Source organism: Prunus persica, chromosome G8 (assembly GCF_000346465.2).
Source record: "Prunus persica cultivar Lovell chromosome G8, Prunus_persica_NCBIv2, whole genome shotgun sequence".
In the NCBI taxonomy this organism is placed as follows: domain Eukaryota; kingdom Viridiplantae; phylum Streptophyta; class Magnoliopsida; order Rosales; family Rosaceae; genus Prunus; species Prunus persica.
This window is the reverse complement of record NC_034016.1, coordinates 17,229,106-17,248,247: the sequence shown is the minus strand read 5'-3', so window position 1 is coordinate 17,248,247 and position 19,142 is coordinate 17,229,106. Positions and strand designations below refer to the sequence as shown.

Genomic DNA, 19,142 nt, shown 5'->3' with positions numbered 1-19,142 from the left:
TTGGTTAATCACTAATCCCTAAATACACCAACCACACCAACTACACCAACCACACCAACCTCTCCAAGGCCACTATAAATGCTTGGGTACGCACAAGAATGAACATACGTCAAAACTACTACTAAAAACTCTATAGAGATCTTCCCCTCATAGACCTTAGCCACCTCCTCTCTCTCTCTCTCTCTCTCTCTCTTTTACATAAGGCTCCGACCGCCTGGTTTATACTATAAACACATCTTCGTACCCTATTAGCTATTGTTTTTTATACGATTCAATTGAACTAATTTAGGCATCGGAGGGCCTTTGGCTAACATCCCCTAGGTGTGGTCCTCTTATTTGTTCTATTTTGCAGGGAGAAAGAGGCGGCAAGGAAGAAAGGGGAATCTTTCCAATCGAATATTCTCGTGGGAAAATTTGCTCCCATAATGACTTAACGAGTATGGTATTTCTATGTATTCGTACTGAGCACGATATCATACCATAGAAAAATCTGACACTAATATTATAGATTTTAGTGAAAAATTAGTAAAATAATACCGTGTCATTTTGTAGTAAAGTAGTGAAAAATACTACTAACTATATCTAATATAATTGTTAAAAAGGTAGTAATGTTGTAGGCACTGAAATCATTTCCAAAAGTTTGAATCATAGTATTCCACTTTCATGTCATTTCGTAATCAATTTTTTGTTGATATCTCTAGCATTATTGTTGAAAGTTTGTAGGGCTACTTCTTTAGTGGCAACCCATCTCCGTAGTTTGGTCTCCCATTCCTTAGGCCAGACAAGTCTCTCTCCTCTCCCAAAAAATAAAAAGAACAACTTGAATTGATTGATTTCGTAATAGGTTAAGCAAATATTTGGTTTTGGTGAAACTTAAGAATTTTATTTTATTTTCTTGATAGAAAATTTGAATAGGCTTTAAGAATTTTTTTATTCATTCTTATTTTAAAAATAAAATAAAAAAGTAAGAGATTTGTAGCGATCAAATAATTAAGAGCATTTATCATCATACCCGAAGTCCTAGATTCGATTCCTCCCTCTTTCAATATCGTAAAAGCATAAGATTCTCAATTAATTAACCTCAAATTCAATCTTCAACATGCATATATTTTTTCTGGTTGTGGTCCACTATTATTTACAATAGTACTTGTAAGATTCTCAATTAACCTTCTCGAATTCTTCCCAAGGTTAAATTTGACATGTGATATGGTTGTGGTCCTTGATACTTCTTGATATATTCTTTTTTTTTTTATTCTCGTTGTCTGCCTTGATTTGATATGATATGTGTAATTTACTTTCCCTTTTATTCCCCCCTATATCAAATTTATCTAGGTAGCTTAGGTCTATTTGGTTATTAAATTGAATCTATCTTTTTAAATTAAAAAATAAAATTTTAGCAAATGACCCACTAGTGTAGTGGTTTGGAGTATTTACTTCCTCAGGCAAGGTTCTGGGTTCGAGTCCTAACATCCGTGTTGTGTGTGTGAGTTTAATATGCTATCGCCCCTTTCAATAGGAAAGAACCTCAAAAAAAAAAAACAAAAAAAACAAAAACAAAAACAAAATTTTAGTCTAAAACAAAGAAAACCTGTTTGGTAGGCCTATTTTTAAAAACTCAAACTCAAGAACAACTAAAAAAACACCCCAATTATTAAAAACAAAAAATATCTGTTTTTTCAGTTTTTTTCTAACAACCCACAAATTCTCAAATTTTTAAGATTTAAAAACAGTTTTCAAGTTGCATACTAAACAAGTTTTTGAATCTTAAAAATAAATATAAGAACTCGTTATTTTAAAGAAAATTCAAAAATTTTGAGTTCCCTATTTGAATAGGATACTAAATGCCCTCCTAGCTAATTTAATGTTGTGACTTTCTACTTTTAAGTTGAATTTTTTAAATCATGTTCCCAATTTAAATCCCCTTTTCTGACGGTTTCCTAGACCGAATAGGCTTTTCTGTACACTATATAAGGACATGGATATTTACCTTATGAGTCACACAAATCAAACCTAGCTAGTTTTTCTTTTTCTTGGGTTGGTGCCTGCACTTCCAGGGTTCGTAAAGCCAAGGTGACGATCAATCCAAAAGAAAAGAAAACGTGATGGCCAAGACAATCAACAGAGAGGAGCTGGGCAAGGTTGAGATTATATTAGACCAAGAATTAGAGAAAGCAAAAGGTGAGATTGGTGTTGGGGACGTTATTTACTTGGAGGAGCTGTTATCCGAAATGAGGGATAAGTGTGACCAGGGATTGCAGAACCTCAAAACCAAACAGGGGGAGTACAAATCATGGGTAGACATGTGGGAGCAGGAGTTTCAGCTGAAGTTGAAAAAGAAGAAGGAAAAGTTTGAGGAGAGGATGAAGAGAGAGAAGGAGAAGCACAGAGAAGAGAAGGAAAAGTGGGAGGAAGAGAGAAGTTTATTGAAGGCAAAGTATGAAGCGATGCGGTGGACTTAAGCTGGGTTTATTCTGGGTTATATATTTTGATTAAAAAAGAAAAATAGTTAGGGTTTATTTTCTTGTTTTTCTTCATTATGTATTATTCTTTTTCCTTATTGTTAATCAGAGTAATCAATTAAGTTTTGGTCCAATTGTTCTTGTTCTTCTGAAAATTAGCACCATCAATACTTTTGTATTTTGATGCTTGTATAATGCTTAGGTCCAAAACAATGTTCTTTTGAGTTCAATGGTTTTTTGAAATTTTACAGGTGATATATTTTAAAGAGAATGAGTTTCGAACTTGAGTTCAATGGGATGAACACACTATCTTGATCAATTGGTTTAACCTATGTTTGCGGGTTTAGTGGTTAAGTGTTTCGTGTTTAGGAAAGTTAACAAAAAATAATAATAACTTGATTATTTTTCACTTTAACCGACTTTTCAGACTTTCCGAGAACATAAGAAAAAAGGTTTGTGCAGAATTAGAAGGACACCGAGGGAGAAAAAGAAGAAAGCTTCTAGGGCAAGCATGACATCTTATTTTTGTTATTTAATAACCCTGGCTTTCCACAAAATCCTCCAATACATAGCTTGATGCGATTTGCATAAGTCAAATATTCTTCAATTAAAGATTTTACTCTTATTTAAAGAGTATTGCTGAGCGGCTTTTTAAAATTTATTAATATTTCAATGGTATAGCCGCGCGGCTATACTCTTTTTAAAATGGTAGTTATAATATCCATATTGGGCTTGTCTATGAAAACGGTAGTTATAATATCCAAATTTTCTATAAATCGAGCGTTGATGCTTGTTGGGGCCCGCACATCCAACAATCAGATTTTACCCACGCCTAGCAAAATTCTTTAAATTATACAAACAGTGATAATTATGTTGTAGAACCAATAGGAAATACATTTCAAGAAACAATGATGTTGTACAACCAATACCAAAATGCCACGTAAGTTACGGGAAAAAAAATAAATTAGGATTGTCAAGTATATATCTATATATATATATAAAGTAAAAGGCACAGAATGGTGAAACATTCAAAATACCAAAAAATGTCATTTGTTAATGCAAACATTAAGAATTGAAATTATTAATTAAATGAGGATAATATGATAAATTCACACTTTTTCATATTAAAAAAATTAAAATTAAAAGAAAAATCAGATAATCTATATATATAAAGTAAAATGCAGAGAATAGTTAAACATTCAAAATACTAGAAAATGCACTTGGTTAATGCAAACATTAAGAATTGAAATTATTAATTAAATGGGGATACTATGATAAATTCACACTTTTTCATATTTAAAAAATTAAATGAAAAGAAAAATTAGATAATTGATCTTATTTTTATGGAACGCAACTACATTTAAAATTTATAAATAAAAAAAAACCTTCGCAGGAGCGGAAGAGCGTGCAACGAGGCTAGTATAAAAGAAGGAGAAGAACAATTCCCTCTATCCCAAGAACCCCAGCAAGGTTTCTGTATTTTTCATAGGCAATCAAAATGGCAGAGAAGAGCAATGCCCTAACATTCAAAGAGATTGTGCTCCAAGTAGATCACTTGCTCTTCCTGGTTGAGAGGCTTGCAATTTTCTTGGTCATAATTTTTCCCAAATTTTCATGCTTTTCCTTCTTCTATTTCATTCTCACAACTTTCTTACGCATGGAGGCCTCCCTCCAGCGTCAACTTGTTTCTAAATCAACTGTAAGTTTTATATAATCTTCTCTGTTAATTAAGTAAGAATTCAATTTGGGATTGTTGCTAATCACTTGCTAATCATTTTGATTATAAATGTGCAGCCAAATTATCAACATGTGTTTGTGTTTTTGCTTGAGAGAGCTGCCATCATTTTTCTAGTGCTATACAATTGGGCCACAAACTATTGGTATATTGCTATGGCTTCCTTGGTGATATCTGCCACGTGCGGTGCTTGCATCTTAAATTTCATGCCTTGCCAGAAATTTCACAAGAATGGCATCCCTTTCCCTAATCCATGCTCAAGTTTGATGAATTTATGCTCTAGTGTGATGAATTTGTGGAAAGATAAAGTGAGTGTTGCTTTTGAGTCGTTCTTTTATTTATTTATTTATATACAGTGGCGGAGCTAGAAATTTGTCTTTATAGGAGTATAATCATAAAGAAGCTACCACAAAGAAAAACCGGCATTTCATCAAACACGTAGCCCTCCCTTTAAAGAAGAACTCAAGAACATTGAGAGCATAAATTTTTGGTTAATCATTTTGTTATGCCTAAATTATGTTGTATAATTTGTGCAGGAACGTATGTTCTTGTTGGAGCGGCTAGCAGTCATTGTGTTTGTCTTGTATCCAAGATCTTGCTAAAATATGAAAACTATGAGAGAATATTTGTTTGTGGGAATTTTCTGTGTATTCTTCTCCTTGTAGGAGGTCATATTTATAATACAACAAAACCTGAATGGGTAAGTAAATAATAAATTCCTAAATCTATTTACAGTAGGAAATCAGGAATTAAAGTAAATCAATTACAATTATAATAGGAATTCTTAGTGTGTAAGGAAAGTAAGTCAATATCCACAAGTCACGCCAACACTCCCCCTCACGTTGGTGCATAGATGTCGCCAATGCCCAACTGATCCAGTGAATTGTGGAATGCTTTACTGGAAATTGCCTTTGTCAAAATATCCGCCAATTGATCCTCGGATTTCACAAAAGGAAACTGAAACACTTTAGCCTCAAGCTTCTGTTTGATGAAGTGTCGATCCACCTCAACATGTTTAGTACGATCATGTTGAACCGGATTTTGTGCAATGGCTATAGCAGCCTTGTTGTCACAAAAGAGATTCATTGTGGATGTAGGTTTATACCCAAGTTCAGTAAGCAGCTTTCTTAACCAAAGAAGTTCACAAATCCCTTTAGTCATGCCTCTGAACTCGGCTTCTGCACTGGATAAAGCTACTACATTCTGTTTCTTACTCCTCCATGTCACCAAATTACCTCCCACGAATGTGAAGTAACCCGATGTGGATTTTCTATCTGTTACATTACCTGCCCAATCTGCATCTGAATAACCATCAATATTTAGATGACCATGCTTTGAGAACATAAGTCCTTTTCCAGGTGCAGACTTCAAATATCTAAGTATCCGAAGAACTGCATTCATGTGGTCTTCACTTGGAGAGTGCATAAATTGACTGACAACACTCACTGCATAAGCAATGTCTGGTCGAGTATGTGACAAATAGATCAATCTTCCCACTAACCTTTGGTATCTTTCTTTGTTAGTTGGAACTTGATCCGGATATTCTCCAAGATGATGATTCTGAACAATAGGAGTGTCCGCAGGTTTGCAATCTAGCATTCCTATGTCCGTCAACAAGTCCAAGACATATTTCCTTTGAGAGAGAAATATGCCTTGCTGCGATCGAGCCACCTCAATTCCCAAGAAATACTTGAGTCCACCTAGATCCTTCATCTCAAACTCAGTAGCCAAATAGTCTTGTAGCTGTGATATTTCCTGTTTATCATTCCCAGTAATAATCATATCATCAACATAGATTATTAATGCTGTTACCTTCCCTTTTCGATGTTTCAAGAACAGAGTATGATCTGAGTTGCACTGTTTGAAACCATTGTTCTTCATTGCCATGGTGAACCGTCCAAACCATGCACGTGGTGACTGTTTCAATCCATACAATGCTTTTCGTAACCTGCAAACTGTTCCACTCTGAGTAGTATTATATCCAGGAGGAATGTCCATGTACACCTCCTCCGTGAGTTCGCCATGTAGGAAAGCATTCTTTACATCAAACTGGTGTAGTGGCCAATCCAAATTAGCTGCAAGGGACAATAAGACTCTGACGGTGTTTAACTTTGCAACTGGTGCAAAAGTTTCTTCATAGTCTATACCATAGGTCTGTGTGTACCCTTTTGCCACAAGTCTTGCCTTGTATCGCTCGATAGATCCATCTGCATTATGTTTTATAGTGAACACCCATCTACATCCGATAGTCTTTTTTCCTCGTGGTATAGTCTCCAATGTCCAAGTCTGATTTTTCTCAAGAGCTTTCATCTCCTCTTTTATAGCTTGGACCCACTTAGGATCTTTCAATGCTTCAGAGACCTTGGTTGGAATATGGATAGCAGACAACTGATGCACAAAAGCCTTGAGTGGTTCAGACAGCTTCTCAGTGGATACATGATTTGCAATTGGATACTTGGATGTCTTGCCAATATCAGGTGAATAACGGTTTGGTGGCTTCCCACGATTTTGCCTGAAAGGTAATTGATATCCAATAGTTTTATCCTCTAAATGCACAAGTCTAGTAGGAGTATTTACCTCAAAGATATTCTCAGGAGATTGGTTCGTTGGTACTGTTGAATGAGAGGGGGGGTCTTCATCTTGTTGTTCTGAGTTATCTGTAAGAGTATGACTCGCATCAAAAACATCTTCGCAAGGGTCAGGCGATCGATCGTTGTTTGGCAGAGAGCATTCGCACGTGCCAGACTCGGGACGATCGATTGTTATTGTTTCTTGGCCGAGAGCAATCTTCGTGCATAGATGAATATCCTCATGTTCCAAGCTGCTCCAATTGAGCTCTTCACTCGGTATCTCCCCCTGAAGAGTAGAATTGGATGCTGGGTCATAGAAGAACATATCTGATTCTAGAAAGGTGACATCCAAAGTGACATAGGTTCGCCGGGTAGGAGGGTGATAACATCGGTAGCCTTTCTGATGAGTGGCATAACCCAAAAAAACACAACGAAGCGCACATGGATCAAGTTTGCTTCGTTGATTTTTGTGGAGATGAACGAAAGCCACACAGCCAAAAATGCGAGGGGTAAGCACCAAAACAGAGGGCAGAGGCCCGTGTTGCGCGAGCACTTGTAATGGAGTTTTGAAGTTCAAGACCCCAGATGGCATGCGGTTGATAAGGTGGACAGCAGTGACAACAGCATCATCCCAGTGATGACGAGGAACATGGCCACCAATGAGAAGTGCACGGGCTGTTTCAAGGAGATGACGATTCTTCCGTTCGGCAACACCATTTTGTTGTGGTGTCTGGGGGCAAGTTGTCTCATGAATAATGCCATGTGTCTGGAAGTAAGTCTGAAAATCATGATTAACAAATTCTCCACCGTTGTCAGAGCGAAGAATCTGGATTCGAGCATTGAACTGTGTTTCCATCTGTTTGTGAAAAGATTGGAACACGGAAAATACTTCATTCTTATTTTTCATCAAATAAAGCCATGTCATCCGTGTACAATCATCTATGAATGTGACAAACCAACGAATACCGGAATGAGTAGAAATAGGTGAGGGTCCCCAAACATCAGAATGAATTAAAGCAAAAGGAATAGTACTTTTATTCATACTTAAAGGATAGGATGCTCTATGACTCTTGGCTAAAATGCAAGTGTCACATTTAAAATCTGAGTCCTTAAATACAGAAAACAATTCAGGCAATAAGTGTCTCATATAACCAAAAGATGGATGCCCCAAACGTCGATGCCAGAGCCAAATTTGTCGGTGCTTGTCATCAGACGGATGCTTCACACTATTGGCACGTCCCATACTGAAGTCATCCACATAGTACAGCCCCCCTCTTTTAGTACCACGCCCAATGATCTCCTTGGTGAGAATATCCTGTAGTAAACAAAAATTGGGATAAATTAGTGCACAACAATTTAGTTGTCCAGTTGCCTGACTCACAGACATTAATTTATTGGACAAAGATGGAACGAGTAGAGTATTAGAAAGGGACAGAGAAGGTGAAAGGGCAACAGTGCCGGCCCCTGTCACAGGATAGGTAACTCCATTTGCATTGGCAATACTTGTGCGGCGGGGTGTAGTGGTGTGCAAAAAATCATTCGGATCAAAGGTCATATGATCAGTGGCGCCAGAATCAATTATCCAACCAGTAGTATCTCGTAGATCAGAAGTATGAAATGCATAACCACAGTTACCTGAGACATCCGGAAGCGCAGGACGATCAGGAGAATCTACCTGCGGGAACAAGGCTAATGGGGGTTCGGTAGAGACAAGAGCAGCACGGCCAGAATTACTAGCAGTTTCTTTGAGCTTGCGAGCGCGGAGGTCCTCCCACCAATCAGGATAACCATTTAGCTTAAAACAGGTGTCACGGGTATGTTTGAGGTTGCCACAGTGCGTGCAACCACTTCCATCAGTCGGAGCCTTGGGACGGGAAGGTGGGATAGTTTTAGGAAGTGGCGCACCAGCAGCAGTAGCATATGACTGGATCTGAAGGTGGGCTGCAGTAGAGGAATTATGGGGCTGGCCGGCACGAGTAGGGGGACCTGATCGAGGCGCACTCTTGGCCGCTAAGCCAGCACCAGTGGCTCGATCGGATGAACCCATCATCACTGCTTGTCGAACTTCTTCACGGCGAACATAGGCATAAGCTTGGTCAACAGTAGGGAATGGAGTCATGTGAAGAACATCACTTCGGGCCTTATCAAGACGATCATCAAGGCCATCCAAAAATATGTAAACTCGATCTTCCTGCAGAATATCATTATAGCGCTTGATATCACTTTCATACTCCATCATATTTGGACGACGAAAATCAATCTCTCCATAAGCTTTGGAGAGTATTGTAATAGGTTTCAATGGAGCCACCAGCTTGTCGCATACGAGAGACTCGTCGTTTCAGATCATAAACCTGAGAAGTGTCAGTGCCATCATAGTAAGTTGTGGCAATTGCATCCCACACTGCTTTTGCCGTTGAAAATCGAATGAAATTGCCAATCAAGCTCTGCTCCAGAGAATTGATAAGCCATCCCTTCACAATAGAGTTCTCGGTGCGCCAGCGAGGAAACGTTGGAGCAGTCGAAGGAGGTTGCGGAAGATCGCCATTAATATATCCCAATTTGTCTTTGCCAGAGATATACAACTCTACAACTTGGGACCATAGGGCATAGTTGGTGCCATCCAACTTTATGCCAATCTGTGCAGCGGAAGCTTCATAGGTAATTGTCGTCGGAATCGTTGTCTGATTCGGGTTCAAGGTCGTCGTCTGATTCGAGGTCGGGGTCGTCGTCTGAGTCAAAGTCGGGGTCGTCTTGGTAGGATCCTGATTTAGGATCAATTTCGAGGTCTGAGTCTGCATCTGCATTAGTTGAGCCACCTGGGCACTCAACTCGGCTATGGTTGGTTGAGAAGGAGAGGAGGAAGCAGTGGTGCTACCGCCATGAGGATTAGAAGAGTCATCCTCCCCCATGGTGGCGGCTAGGGTTTAGAAACTAGAGTCAGCAATCCCAAGATCGCCGCTCTGATACCATGCTAAAATATGAAAACTATGAGAGAATATTTGTTTGTGGGAATTTTCTGTGTATTCTTCTCCTTGTAGGAGGTCATATTTATAATACAACAAAACCTGAATGGGTAAGTAAATAATAAATTCCTAAATCTATTTACAGTAGGAAATCAGGAATTAAAGTAAATCAATTACAATTATAATAGGAATTCTTAGTGTGTAAGGAAAGTAAGTCAATATCCACAAGTCACGCCAACAGATCTGCCAACTCCTTTTGCTGATTTCTTCTGTTATTCTTGTATCTTGGACCTAATTCGCTCTGCCTTGCGGTTAAATCCTAATGAAACTGTGAGTACTCAAACATAACATTCCCTAAGCATATTATTATCGTCTGGCACAAGCACCCCAATCTCTATACCGTATGGATACGTGCATATAGTAATGTTCTCTCAAAAATAACATTCGATACATTGTCGAGCACAAGCACGCACATCTCTATATTATATGTGCATGCGCACATAGTTAATGTTCTTTTGACAGATATCTACTATGTTACGTTTCGAAACGTATCCAAAAATAATTTTGGTTTGATGTTCTTGAACTAATAATTCTTGATTGAATTTGACTATATATGTGCAGAAGCAGGGTGATGGCTATCTATTTCGGATTGAGCGAGCCATGGCAATTCTTTTGTAACTCCATTGTACCAATCGAATCATATTCATAGCAAGAGTTGTTTTTGTTGTCACCAACAGTGTTTACTTTGTCGACACCCTCGACACCCTTGAAACCAAACAAAAGTCAGCCCAAAAACAACCTCAACAACAGCACTCAGGCCAAAACAAACCAAAACAGGGGCAACAGATGCAGGGGATTATCAGCACTGTTTCTACAACTCACACTTCTAAATTTAGAGTAATTCCTGAATTTTTTTTTGTTTTGTTATACAACATGCATATGTGATCTGCATGCTTAGAAATGTAAAACAATTGAATTTGACTTTCTTTGAATAAAACAAAAAATTGCAGGAAACTGAAATTGAAGAAGAATCAGCAAAGGAAGAAAATACCAAATGGGAAGAGGGTTTGGTGGAAGCTGATGCCATCGGAAAGAAAAGGCTGAAAGTGCAGCAGGAGCATCAAAAGGAGAAAATAACAGATGGGAAGGGGATTCGATGCAAGAAGACGAGGACCAATTGAAAGAAAAGCCTGATACTGAAGAAGAAAACACGAAACGGGAAGATGATCTTCTAGAAGTTGATGACATTTGGGAAGATTGAATTCACTGGAAGAAGTTGATGATAGTTGGGAAGAGGAATTGGTGGAAGCTGATGAAATTGATAGTGTCAGTGAGATAAAAAATTTGATGAAGAAGGGGGAAGTTGAGAGATTGAGGGCTGAAAATGAAAGTTTGAAGAGAGAGAAGTATCTGTTGAGGCAGAGACTGGAAAGAGAAAGAGAAGCATATGAAGAAGAATACCAGAATATGTTGAAGAAAATGCAAGAGGAATTTGAGGGAACATTAATGTTAGAGAGATAACTTTCCACAATAGGTTGTCACAAGAAGAGTTAGATAAATTAGTTGTACGATTAAGAGACGAAAACTATAGATAGATAGCAAATTTTTGTTCCTTCAAAATTGTACTACGAAAGTGACCTAGCCTAGGCGGCACGTTCTGCAGAGTTACTTTTTGTTAATTGCATCAGTGATTCCAACGCTCTCCAAATGCAAATTTTATTTTTTACATGATACGAGCTTATTGGTAGAACTTGCCCTACGCTTTCGCACTTGACGTCCTTGTTGGCCCCTTCGTCCTATCGACAATAGCTTGACAGTGGCTACCTTTCGAGGAATCAAGCCGACTGCTTTAGAGCTCGTATACCATTTATGATATGTTCTTTTTTCAAATTTGGCATATTAAAAAGAGAAGAATCACTAGACTATGTGTGGTGTTAAAATTTTTTTATTTTTTTTTTGCTGTAAGTGTTGGCGTGAGTCCAAATTAATGAGTTTTCGTAAGGATAATCGTCATATGCATTTATATAGGATAAAGTTAGCTAACTAACAATTTGAATAATTATCGAAGATAAAACTAATCTTAGTCTACCAGACAAACAGTAGTACTCCATCTCTTAAACCCTAAGCTAGCTCTCTCCCTCTCCCTCTCACCCTCTCTTGGTAGGCAAACAATGGCAGAGACAAGAAAGGTCTTCAAACTCATAGAAATGCTACCCAAAATAGATATTGTCCTCCTCAAGGTCGAGAGGCTTGCCATATTGATGGTGATAATCCTTACCAAATTTGAATGGCCATCCATCAACAAGCTCATTCTGATGAGTTTTTTTGGCTTAGAGCTCTCCCGCCGTCATCGACTCAATGCATTAATTGTGAGTACTTGATGAATTTAGGGTTTGCATGTGCACCTGTACATGTCGTATATTATTCGTAAGAGTTATCGAATTTTTTTTTTTTTTGGGTGTTGTTGTGTGTTAACTTATAATTTTATGTATGCAGCCGAAATATTATCGGTATTGTTTTAGCGAGTTTGGAGTGCATCCTTAATACAAACCTATAGGTCTGCAAACATTTGGTCTATAGCTACTGTGCTTTCCTTTGTGATATCCACCATATGCATTGCTAGCACTTTGGAGCTCACGCCTTCGAAAAGGCAGAAATCTCGGAAGAATTGAATCTTTAGCCCTAACCCTAGAGTGAGTTCATGTTCATTCATAAATTTTTACAATTATATTTATCACACACACAAAGCTTCCATTGAGGGATCTCTCAAATAAGCTTATTTAAGGGACACCCCTTGTAGGGCTCACTCCGGATTGTATTTTACTAATCCAAACCGTCTATTTTGTAGATAATCATTCAAAGATCATCTTTACAAAAAATCACTTGAATCCGATATCATTTGGCATTCAATTGAGTTATCGAAATTTTAGTACTTTCTTGAAGCACCGTGTTCATTGATTTTGTAGAACACAATTGGATATCGAAACGGTTTTCGATTTGTCTAATTTTTTGTAAGGATGATCTATGAATGAAGACATAAAAAATAGATGGTTTGGATCATTGGAAAAAAATTTGTAGGGTATCCTAAAGGGCGTCCCTCAAATAAAATTATTTGAGGGATCCCTCAATAGGATGAGACTTATATATATATAGAGCTTCCATTGAGGGATCCCTCAAATAAGTTATTTGAGGGACACTCCTTGTAGGCCCCACTTCGGATTGTATTTCACTAATCCAAACAGTCTATTTTATAGATACTCATTCAAAGATCATTTCTACAAAAAAATTACTTAAATCCGATATCATTTGACCACTCATTTGAGTTATTGAAATTTTAGTGCTTTCTTGGAGAAACGTGTTCATTGATTTTGTAAGACACAATTGGATGTCGAAATAGTTTCCGATTTGTCTAATTTTTTGTAAGGATGATTTATGAATGAAGACCTAAAAAATAGATGGTTTGGATTATTGAAAAAAAAAAAATTGTAGGGTACCCTAAAGGGCGTCCCTCAATAGAAGGAGACTATATATATATACATGCATGCATAAGTATTAAGTAACATTTGATAGTATTTGTTTGAGATTTGGACGCATACATACGATGTACTATATGCACATGTGTACACTTACATAATGTGTATTTTATATTATGAATTTGAATTATTGACTAAGTTGTTTCTTATCGGAATATGCGATTCTGATTCACATTCTAGAACTATAAGCATGATCAGAAGCATACATTTGCGCTCAGTATTTGCGTTTTTGTACATGTGCAATTTATGTTGAGCTGGTAGGCCTTGTGAGGATACCATGAGATTCATGGGCATAAGTTATACTGTATATTTGTTTTTGTATATATATAGTAAAATAATCCAATATTTTCAGATCAATTATATATATTTAGACTGGAAATTAGCTGTACTTTTACTGTCTGTTATAATACAATTACACATTTTATTTGGTTTTGCCTTATTTATGTTCTAATAATCTCTCAGGAAACAAACATGCGATCAGAGCCTTTTCTTGGTGCCCTAATTACTTCACAAGAGAGGGACGTTTTCTTTCTGGAGCGGTTTTTGAGCTTGTTCCTTGTTATCTCGACATCCTCTGTTGCAAATATCGGGGGTGGAATTTTTTGTCTTTGTCACGTTCATCACTTAATTTCCTTCACCTTGCGGTTGGACTACAACTTTTGGCCACCTTTGAGTGCTAAAACTAAAAATACACGAGGTGTGTATATATATATATATATTGTTCTCTTGTCAAACAGTCTGAGATTTTATGTAATAGACAGGGAACCCGAATCATTAATAAGGTGAATTATGTTACTATATATGCATGTGGTGTATACGTTACACAAATGCATAAGATTCTTTTGATGGATTTGTGTTGGTTGACTGTGAATCTTACTCTTTGTCCCAAGAGTTAACCTCATCAATGACTTGCAAGATGAGCATATTATGTTGTCAAACTGTCTGATAAGAGATTTCTTAGTATACAATCATACATGAACATCTGTATATTGTATGTATACGTGTGTATATATATGTATATAGAATTTTGTTTGGGATACTTCAACTAATGCTTGGCTGAATTTGACCATGCGCAGAAGCGTGGCGATATCTGCTTTGGATTGAGCAAGCTGCGACAATGATTTTGGAACTCCATTGTGTCCATGGAATCCCATACAGCTTGGCAATAGCGAGATGTCTCTTTGTTTTGACTAACATTGGTTACATTGTTGCTCTATTCATTGAGCCAGAACAGTGGCAGCCGATGATTATCAAAACTATTTTTGAATTCAGAGTAAGTCCTGATCCATTTTATCAAATACCTTCTTACATATACACATGCATCTTGAATTTTCTCTGTTATTTACGCATTTATTTTCTTAACAGAGGGCACCAAAAGAAGAAAATAACAGAAGGGTAAGAGTATGAGGTGAACTTAATCCAACAGTGATGAATTCATAGAGTAGATGTATATTACTTGCATTTTGTATGGAGAATCAGTCTTTTTCTTAGGCATTTATTTATTTATTTATTTTGCAGGAAGCTAACAAGGGTGACCAATCAGAGAAAGAGACTCCAAAGATGGAGAATGATGGACCAAAAGAAAATTTAGAAAATCACCAAGAATCAGCAAAAGAAGAAAATAACAAATGGGAAGAGGATTTGGTGGAAGCTGATGACCAATTGAAGGAAAAGTCAGAAGTTGAAGAAGGGGCAGTAAAAGATGAAAATAACCTATGGGAAGAGTATTTGGTGGAAGCTCATGACCATTTGGAAGAAAAATCTGAAGTTGATCACCGAGAAGCAGCAAAAGAACGGGAACGTTTGATTTTGCCAGAATTGGGAAGTTTTTTGAACTGGAAAGAACGGAGGAAAGCTGATGAAGTTTCTAATCTCAGTGGCAATGGGAGCAGTGAGATTGAGAATGAACTGAAAGCTGAAAATGTAAGAATCTATACTGAGGAGGAACTTGTGGACATTGATGTTGTTGAGAGATTAAAGGCTGAAAATAGTATTTTGAAGAGAGAAAAGGAATTTTTGGAGGAGTCAGAGAGACTTTTATATAAAGATTCTCTCCATGTGTGGGAAATGCATAATCAAAAGCTTAATGCAATGCGTTTTGAAGCGAATCGGGAGTCTGAAACTTTGTTTGGTGAGCTAGAGAAGCACTTCAAGTTAGAGAAAGACATGCTGGCAAGGCTTTACGCTTACGAAGAAGATAAGAACAAATGGGAGCAAGAGAAGAGAGAAATTGCCGAAAAACTTGAAGCTCTAACTGCAGCTTTCGAAAAAAACCAAGGTACTGTGCAAAATGGCACAGAAGATCTAACAAAAAGATGGGAAGATGAGAAAACTGAACTAACTCAACAGCTTTCTGCAGCAAATTCTTGGTACCAATACTATTATCAAGTTGCGATGCATAATGAAGAAATTGTCCTCAAGTTGGAGCAAGAGAGGAACAATCTTTCTGCAAAGCTTTGTGCTGCAACACAGTGCTCTGATTATTACAGAGCTTGTTTTCGTGACTGTGAAGAAAACTCCCTCAGGTTTATGGAAAAAAACGATGAGCTTGCTAGAAAGCTTCGGGATGAAACTATTTTGGCTAGTTCCTATCATAACCGTGTTTATGAGCTTGAAGACAAATGTCGGATGCTCGAGGAAGCCAAAACCAATCTCACTGCAAAGCTTTGTGCTGCCAATGCTTCCTCTGAACTATATCGAAGCATGTTGCATGATGCAGGCTGTTAGATTTTATTTTATTTTTTCTATTTGCTTGGATAGGTATATGTCACAAATGATGAATTGATTTCTTACTTATGTTACTCTATTTTTGTTAGTATTGTCTATAATAATAGATGAATCAAACATTTTCAATTGAATAGTAAAAAAGATTGAGAAATAGACCCATCTGATTTGATTATCGATGTTTATATCTACAACTGTGGCAACATGCGCGTGATTTGGTAATACGCCAATTTGTCATTAGTAGATAAAAGAATTTCTTTCACTTCCGAATCCTAAACAATTTGATTCCCTCGTTGGATTTGGTACCCTATTTTTGAACAGAATTATTTGCCTTCACTGGATTTTGATTTGTCTAATATTTTTATCAGTTCTTTGGTTTTCAATCTTTTATGTAACATTGAACGTTAGGTCTCTCAAATATAACAGAGAGATCAAAGTTTCTATGATGCCACTATACGCCAGGTTCGGGGCATGACAGAATGGAAGTAGACCCATAAAAAACCAGAGATCAAAGGGGTTGTAGCAAATAGCGTCAGACCCATCCACTTTTCATAGATAGGGTAGGAATATGAGCAAAAGCTGGGAGTGTTAGATTTTAAAAACTCAAACTCAAAAACAACTAAAAAACACCCCCATGTTTTTCTCTAACAACCCACAGTTCTCACATTTTTAAGATTTGAAAACAGTTTTCAAGTTGCATACTCCAAAAGTTTTTGAATCTTAAAAATAGATTTAAGAACTCCTACCACAATTTATAAAACATAAATAAAAACATCAGGCACCAATTTATAAAAATAAAAACAGAGCGGCAACCAATTTAGCTAATAAAACCGTTTAATATTAAGATAACAAAACAGGTTTACAGAAATCTTGGTAAGATTTCAGCAAATTGATGAGTAGACACTTCCTCTAGAAGCAAAATATGAACGGCCCTCTAACTATATCAACATTCCTAGCATACTATCGACATTCTGGACAAGGAACTCCATTGACTTCATTCGAATGCCCATTCGTTCTCCTTGCGAATTTCCGCTTCTTCCTCCGGAGTGAAATCATTGTGGATGTTAAAGGTCTTGCGAATCTCCTCAGGTGCCTTTCCCTTGATCATGTCAGCCACAGTCTGGCAGGTCAAATCCAGCAGGCTCTTGATGTTCAGATAGTTTGCAGCCTGAAATTGGCGGGAAAAAGTTGTTAGTCAAAAGATGATGATAATAAAACCTGGTGCTGATAAAACCTAGCCAGTGATGCATTTACAATCACAACCAATGACAGGTCTCCAGTTACAAAATTCAACGATTTCACAAAATCACAATCAGCAAACTATAATAACTGCAGTTCTTGAGTCCTAAAGATAGAAATTAACAAAGCTATGAGACTCTAAAACTTAAGTTCTTGAATCCTAAAGATAAATAATATAGCATCATCCACAACAAACAGTCAAGAAGAGGCATTAAAAATCCAATTTTTTTTCCAAGTATCACCAAAAGAAACACAAACAAAAACCACTTTTTTGCTCAAGTTTTTCACAATTAAAACTAAAATTCAACACAACATTCAAGAAGATGCAACAAAAACGAAGCATAAACACTGAAAAAGATTTGGTTTTGAGGGACTATACCAAGATTGTATCAAATAGAACACTCTGGTCGGCCTTAATTTCGTTGACGAAGTCATCGTTGAACTCCTTGACGGTGTCCTTGTTCTCGTCATTGGCCGCAAGCTCAACGTGCTTCCGGCAATACTCTATGACTTTGGCGAGGACATGGCTTTCGACGTTGGGCAAAGGAATTGCATTGTCAACGCAGTCGTCCTCCGCCATATGCTTGATGGTCTGCGATTCCAGAGCCACCGCCTCTTCCACCTCGAAAATCTCGCCGTCCGCGCTCTTCAGGGTTATCATCTTCTTCTCAGTGGCCATCGCGCCTTACGGTTTCAGAGAATTGAAAGTGCGAGAGCTTTTCTTTGGCTTTCGCAGTGAGAGAGAGAGTGTGCTTGGGTGAATTGGTACTTCAGAGGGTGAAAATTGGGGAGCTTTATATAGGCACTGAAGGTAAACCTAACCCTAGCTTTGAAATCTCCCTGTGGTAAAAGGAGACTATTTTTTATTTTCTTTTTATTTTGGTTAAATCCAAAAAGGATTTGGAATTCCCTAATTTATGCGGAGACGCGACGTCGTGTTTCGGAAGGATAGAAGATAAAAGAGTTTTAGAATGTTCCAGAATTTTCATGGTTAATAAATCCTATTTCTTTTTTCTTTTGCCATTAGGAAACAGTCGGGTCTAATACAAGACCAATTGTATACGTATTATTTTTTTGTTTTATACTATAATTACTAAAATAGCCTCAATTGTATACGTATTATTCTATCCACACAAAAAACAAAAAACAAAAAAATTGTATACATATTATTCAGCTTTTTTCAATTTAAAAAAAGTATAATTGATAGTTCAACCAAGGAGACTAACATGATAAAATGTACTAGGGGTGGGCACATGATGAAATGAAAGAGGTGTAAACAAAAATTAAATGTTCGATAGGAGGGAAAGGGTTGTATGTTGAAAGAAATTTGTTCAACGGTATAGGAAATAAGTTGGAAAGAGAAAGAAGGAAAAAAATTGCAATCGTCAAATCATTCAAGATAAAAAAGAAAAATAAAAAATGAAAATAACAGCCAACTGTCTTCAAAAAAATAATAAAATATTTATTTGTCGTTTTGCTTTTGGGATGTCAAAAGTAATGGCCGGAGGTTCAACCTTCATTCCACATCAGCTTTGACAATTCGGTTTGAGTGATGTGAGATATTATTTTTAGTTATTAATTATTAGTAAATTTAGGTTTTACCCATAAAAAAACTTTCACTTTTGGAAAAAGCCAAAGCTTTTTCAAAAAAGACAGAAAAACCTCTCAACTTTCAAACCAAAGACATGCAAATGTAAAAGATTCCTTAGGAAATCAAAAAATAAATAAGGGCAATTTTGTCCATTTCGGATTCTTTTAAAATTTTTCTCTCTCCTTTGGGCTTTTCCAAAGTCTTCCTTAATTATTTATGTGGCACTTTTGACACATTGATTAGAGATGTTCTTAGATTTTAAAATGGAAAAATTAGTAACAGTTGGATTGGAATTTGCTTGGCCGTCAAGTTTCATCCTTCTTTTTCT

The 19,142-nt window shown here is 37.0% G+C and overlaps 2 protein-coding genes across 2 annotated transcripts; one reads left to right on the top strand and one right to left on the bottom strand.

Annotated features, from left to right (window-relative positions):
• On the top strand, nucleotides 2,004–2,593 carry LOC109950694 (golgin subfamily A member 6-like protein 22). Its single transcript, XM_020570595.1, has one exon. The coding sequence runs from the start codon at nucleotides 2,103–2,105 to the stop codon at nucleotides 2,457–2,459; it is 357 nt and encodes a 118-aa protein (XP_020426184.1). The 5' UTR covers nucleotides 2,004–2,102; the 3' UTR covers nucleotides 2,460–2,593.
• On the bottom strand, nucleotides 16,774–18,251 carry LOC18768481 (SKP1-like protein 1A). The gene is made up of 2 exons (XM_007201232.2): nucleotides 17,603–18,251; nucleotides 16,774–17,152 (listed from the first exon to the last, which is right to left on the bottom strand). The coding sequence occupies exons 1-2, from the start codon at nucleotides 17,900–17,902 to the stop codon at nucleotides 16,979–16,981; spliced, it is 474 nt and encodes a 157-aa protein (XP_007201294.1). The 5' UTR covers nucleotides 17,903–18,251; the 3' UTR covers nucleotides 16,774–16,978.

Bases quoted from the DNA above. Each gene is read 5' to 3' on its own strand.
- LOC109950694 (XM_020570595.1), top strand. From the start codon at position 2,103: ATGGCCAAGACAATCAACAGAGAGGAGCTGGGCAAGGTTGAGATTATA.
- LOC18768481 (XM_007201232.2), bottom strand. From the start codon at position 17,902: ATGGCCACTGAGAAGAAGATGATAACCCTGAAGAGCGCGGACGGCGAG. The intron at 17,153-17,602 runs GTATAGTCCCTC...CGCCAATTTCAG, and splicing joins TTCTATTTGATACAATCTTG to GCTGCAAACTATCTGAACAT.